This window comes from Salvia miltiorrhiza, chromosome 8 (genome assembly GCF_028751815.1).
Source record: "Salvia miltiorrhiza cultivar Shanhuang (shh) chromosome 8, IMPLAD_Smil_shh, whole genome shotgun sequence".
NCBI lineage: Eukaryota > Viridiplantae > Streptophyta > Magnoliopsida > Lamiales > Lamiaceae > Salvia > Salvia miltiorrhiza.
In genome coordinates, this window is record NC_080394.1 from 56416388 (window position 1) to 56422525 (window position 6138).

Here is a 6138-nt window from a genome sequence, read left to right on the forward strand (position 1 = left end):
ACCAAGTGGGCTCCACGCGCTTTCGGTGACTCCACGTCTTTTTAAGCGTGAATATTTGAATTTCGAATCAAATTTTTGTTTAATTTAAATTAACTAGAAAATTCACATTTCAAAGAAAATAAATTTGATCCTAACCGAATTATTCACAAATTTGAATCTGAATATTTATCAAATCCTATTCGAACTAAATTTTTTAAAATATAGTACTCTTTTTTCTCACAAAAATATGATTTTTTAAAATCATTTTGTATAGTTCATAGAAGTATCTCTTTATATTTTTACACCATTTCAATTCATTTTTTTTTTCTTTTTATAAGGTGAGAATAATTTTTTCACTCACAATATATTTTTATCGGGATGAATTATACCGAGAATATTATCTTTCTTGAGAAATGAGCATGATTGCATAAATCAGTATATAGTGTTACATAAGCTACAGTATAATACTGGACAAAAATTTACCTGGGTTCCAATCGTGGAGGGAGCGAAAATTTTATCAAATTAATTGAATTTCGTTATGCAGTCATTACAAGCAGCTTATGCAAATTACAAACATCTTATGCAACATATATACTGACTTATGCAATCATTCTCCATTCTCACCACATTTGATCTTCTCCGTATGTTTATCTAATATTTTTAAAATCCGTGTAACTTGCAAATGAGCATGTTGTTGTGAGATTGAGGAAATATATTATACTCTCTCCGTCCACGAAATAACTTCCTAAGAGGGAGTGACACATATTTTAAGAAAAAAATTGTTGAGCGTATTGAGAGTAAAAAAAAAAGTTATTGAGTTTATTGAAAATGATGAAATTGTATTTCAATAAATATTGAGAACAGTGAAAAAGTGAAAAATAAGGATAAATGAGACATTTATAAGTGGTGAGGTATAATTAAAAAATAAGTAGAAAATTCTTTTGTGAACGATCTCGAAAAAGTAAAATAGGAAGTTCTTTCGTGGACGTAAGAGTATATTATAAATATGATTTTGATTCTTTTTTTAATTTTAAATTAAAGTATAATCGAAATTATTTGAAAGTCTTAAAGTATGAACAAAACTCAATCAAATCAAAACAAAAAATTCAAAAAAATCATATATGAACATGAGAACATCCACGCCGTTACACAACAAACCGCCTCACACTTAAATTAAATTCGTAACCAAATATTCAAATTTCGAGTACTTTACTCATTCCATTGCCACCACACCACCACTCGCATAATTCCTTCATTAACCCTTCAAACTCCATCAAAATCACCCCATAATCAGCTAATTACCCATATTTTCTGGCAAATTTCATAATCCCATTTCCGAAATCACTCGTGATCGCACCTCTGAATCCAGCCCATCTGTAAAAATCGAATCTTTTTTTGTTTGTTTTACCGCCCTTCCATCCCCTCAAAATCCCAAATACAGAAAACATCCAAACCAATTTAACTCGCCAGTAACGTGCAGATGATATTTCTGTTGTAAATCGTAGCTGTTTTTTTTTTTTTTGGTTGTATTATTTTCCTAGAATAATCATTTAAATTTTCGTCGTAGGACCACCGGATGTTTGGTCTTTTGGTTCCCCCAACTAGCAAATTTGCTTCTGATTCTCTCATTCAGGCACCCGTGATTATTATATTTGCAGATATACACTCATATATAGTTACACACAGTGCCCAATTTTCATCAATTTTAAAGCTCAGGATGTCTCATAAGCGGCATGGACGGGAAGAAGGCGGTTCCATCGATGAGAAGCGTTTGAGGAAATCTCATTCTTTTAGAAGGTAGTTTGATCGCTCAATAAAAAAGTTGATCATTTTTAGGCACATGATCTTTTTTTTTTATTTTTTTTATTTTGATGTTATGGAAAATAATTAGTTTTGGAGTTGATCGATTTGGAGTTTTGATTGAGGATAAGATTACATCTCAAAACTGGATGGATTTCAGCTTAATACAGTTTGAACTTTGTTTAGGGAAATGGTTGATCTTCATTATTGTGTTAACAAATTTTTAGGCACATGTTTTTTTTTTGGGATGTGGAAAATTAGTTACTGTGGTGATGAGATGAGTGAAATGAGCTAAAATGGTATCTTCAAGGCCATGTTTATTGATCTTTATATTGGTTTTCGCCTGAGCTTTCGAAAGTAGAAGGGTGTTTACTATGCTGATTCTCTGCTTTTTTGGCAACTTCTCATAGTGTAGTGCTGGAAGTGATCAACTTGATCCGAATGCAAAACCTCATGAACCCGCTTCTGGAGCCTCTGATTCGTCGAGTTGTAAGTGTAATCGAGATGTTTTCTTTACAAATATCGGTAGTTTACTTTGTCGTTTGATGATTTCTTGAATTTTAGTGTCTCATATTCTATTTGTTGTAAGCATGTAACTTGGATCACTTGATTTCTTTGTTGTGTAAATTGGTTTAGGCGATGAACCCTTCGTTGAAAGATCCCATTTTGGCTGCTATTCGGAAAGAAAAGAGATGCTGTGATCTTGTTTACTTTGTCTTTTGATGGTTTCTTGAATTGCAGTCTCATATTCCATTTGTCTATAAGCATATAACTTGGTCACTTGATTTCTTTGTTGTGTAAATTGGTTTCGGTGATGAACCCTTCGTTGAAAGATCCGTTTTGGCTGCTATTTGGAAAGAAAAGAGATGCTGTGATCTTGTCTTGAGTTTCGTTTGTTTTAGTGTCTGAAATTGTGTTGATCTTTCTGCACGCCTCGATTAGATATCTATATTAGTATCATTACGTACATGAAGTTTATGCTCGATTACTTCTAATATAAGTAGGCTATCTAGTACTATTTCTTTTTCCAGGCACAGGTTCTGATTGATTAAGGACGGCGTTTACTAATATTTAGTTTGTTTCGACTCGAGCTCTCAGGTCAAGGAGGAAGTGGACTCGGCGTTGAGAAAATATATAGTTAGTGTTAAACGGTATGCCAGCAGGCCTCGGTTCAAAGTGACAATTTTGTTGATCGGGATTTTTCACTATTCATACACCATTTGGATCAAATTTTGCAGGAATTCCGGGAAAGACTCGTGCTCTTCTGATTCAAAGAGTTTACAGTTACAGCTGCAGTTGAAATTTTTAAATGCTATATCTCTTCCTGTTTTCACTGGGACACGTATCGAGGGAGATGGTGGCACCAGTGTGGAAGTGGCTTTAGTTGATGTGCATACCGGTGAAGTTGTTTCTAATGGTGCTTGGTCCTCTGCAAAGGTGGAAATAGTAGTCCTCGAAGGAGATTTTGATGGTGACGAGGGAGATAATTGGAGCGTCGAAGAGTTTGCAAACAATGTAGTGAGAGAGCGCGAAGGCAAGAAGCCTCTTTTAACGGGAGATGTGATCTTGACCCTTAACAATGGCACGGGATCAGTAGGTGATATTTCGTTTACGGATAATTCAAGCTGGACAAGAAGTCGTAAGTTCAGACTGGGGGCGAGATTGCTAGATGACGTTGGCGGTCTCAGAATACGAGAGGCCAGATCGGATCCCTTTGTCGTCAGGGATCATCGTGGAGAATGTGAGTTCACTTCTTAGCCCTTAGATTTCTCTTAATGCCTAATTAAGAGAGTAATTAACTTCAAGCTTTGTTTTTTTTCCAAATAGTTTCCACTACTTAGCTTATTAATCAGTAATGCTTGACCCCTCTAATATGTGATTATAATTTACTATTTTGGTATATATTCAGACTTAATTTACTCACACATACTATAAATTACTGAAACTTTAGGAGCTGAGAAAAAAAAATTGATATCTGGAATGTGGATATATGGCTTGTATATATTCTGTTAATTATATAGAGATTGAAATTGCTAAGATAGTTTGCCTTCTTTATTGCCATTGCTGTGCATTCTTTATGACTGATGAAACTGGAAATACACGAGTAATATACGCGGATGTGTATAGTTTGCAACGATAGAGTGAGTATTGGGGCCGTGTTGGTTGACCTATTTTCTTTTCGTATTTGCCGTTTCGAAGTATACAAGAAGCACCATCCGCCGTCTCTGACTGATGAAGTTTGGCGGCTGGAGAAAATCGGAAAAGATGGAGCTTTTCACAAGCGCCTGAGCAAGGAAGGAATCCGGACCGTGCACGACTTCCTGCTCTTGCTCTCGTTAGACCCCACAAGGCTTCGAAACGTAAGCACACCATCAAACTCATCTTGTATTCATATTAATGAGATATGTTTCTTAAAATTTGAAATTCCTGCAGATCCTCGGCAATGGTATGTCCGCTAAGAAATGGGAAGTCACGATGGAGCATGCTCGGACATGTGTACTCGACAAAAAGCTCTACTTGTACAACACCACGTCTCCGGGGCAGAATGGTGTTGTTTTCAATGTAGTCGGGCAAGTGGTCGGGATATTCTCCGATGGCCAGTACGTGGCCTCTGATAAGCTGTCCGATGAAGAAAAGGTCGCCTTTTTTTTTCATCATGCGATTTACTTCACAATGAAGCACAGTTCAGTTGGTGGGATGCTTCCCCTCCAACCATTATACGACGAAGCACTGATCACACTGTAAATTGCATTTCTATGTTGATTTCAGGCAGATGCTCATCAGTTGGTTACCTCTGCATTCAGATATCACGAGAAAATCGTCATCATAGACGAATCGTCCCTTAATATGCCTAGCTCCTCGCCTGGCGTATCCAATGCCGAGCCTTCTTCAAGCTTGCTCTCAGAGGGTAGCTACCAGCAAGATTCAACAACTTCTCAGAGCATGAGCAGATCAACCTACTCACAGCTAGTAGCTTCGTCCCCGGACTTTATGCAATCGTTTTACCCCTTTGGAGCTTCCAATAGCTTCGACTATTACCTGCCCGGTATTGATCCGATGGAGATCAGGTACGACCAATCTTTAGGTTTCCCTAGTCAGGTCGCAGACACCTCAATCTGCGACACTGATGCCATGGCCCGGTATTTTGAGCCGGATTGTTCTTTACGGAGTCCCAACGCGGCAGTATCTGCCGAAAGAACTCATAAAGGGTGGAAATTTTTGGCCTGTGTGTTGAGATGGAGATTCTCGGTGAAGAGAATCGTGTCTAGGAAGAGCCGGTGCTAGGTCGATTTCTTGATGCCGTGACACTAGGCGTATTCATTTATCGAACGTTATGTTTGCCCGATAGTTAAATTGATCTGCCCGACTAGACGTTGCGTGCAGTTATGTTTTCTTTTATTAAAGGAGGATCAATAATGGTTCCCTATTTTCTCTCCTGCGACTCGAACCTCCCAACCTATTGGTTAGAGGGGGAGCCTCTTATCGATTAAGCTGCACTTATTTGTTGCTGCGTGCAGTTCTGTTATGTATAAAGTTGTTAGTGAAATGGCCATTCATTTATTTAGGGGGTTGAAGGTGAAAAGGTTTCTACTACATATTTTGTATAAAAACGATTGGTTATGAGCCAGTTATGAATATTCCATTGCAAAAGTTAATGTATTATTCTACTATATAGTTGCATAACTGCAATAGTCTGTTTACATTGATGATGCTTGAGCAATTATGAATGAAATCAATATACTACAAACAATGTACTCTGTTGAGTATTTGATGCTCAAGTTTGATTATTGTCATTATGTAGACAAAGTTGCTAGTGTTGCTCTCATAGTATCGGACAGTGTTGATACTTCGGCTGGTACTGTTCATTACGGGAGTACTGTTCATTACAGGTTTACAGCTATATATTCGTTTTTGAAGTATATCTCGTGAGTTTTAGATATACTTGCTTCATGAGTCCAGAGCATGCACATCTCCTTGGTTATTTGGAGATAAGGAGTTATCTACAAGAGTCCTTGGTTCATCACATCTCTTCTAGGGTTTGCATCTGCCTACATCTATAAAAGGCTGAAGAGATCGTCACATGAAGGTGGCTGCTGCGTTCTTACTCTTCTTCAGTTCATAAAGAGTGTTTCTTGTGAGTGTTGAGTTCGTTCTTTACGTGAGTAAACGAACTAGAGTGTGTGTTGCTTTATGCATTTGTAAGCAAGGTTGGGAGAGTTGATTTTTCTTGTTTTTCCTTTACCAGGCTTGTTGGTAAAGCTTATTTTCGTGGGTGTTGGTGGTGAGTGAGGTTCATTCACACTTAGAGAGTTGATCGTTGTTCTTCTCTCAATTATTCACGGTTGTGAGGGTTTGAGA

The 6138-nt window shown here is 37.4% G+C and overlaps 1 protein-coding gene across 1 annotated transcript; it reads left to right on the plus strand.

Moving 5' to 3' along the window:
* The first annotated feature begins 1069 nt into the window (after positions 1 to 1069).
* LOC130999343 (calmodulin-binding protein 60 A-like) lies at positions 1070 to 5463 on the plus strand. Its single transcript, XM_057924866.1, has 7 exons — positions 1070 to 1776; positions 2190 to 2268; positions 2878 to 2930; positions 3018 to 3520; positions 3979 to 4139; positions 4213 to 4416; positions 4549 to 5463. Exons 1-7 carry the CDS (start codon positions 1556 to 1558, stop codon positions 5062 to 5064), a joined length of 1737 nt encoding a protein of 578 aa, XP_057780849.1. The 5' UTR covers positions 1070 to 1555; the 3' UTR covers positions 5065 to 5463.
* The last annotated feature ends 675 nt before the right edge of the window (positions 5464 to 6138 follow it).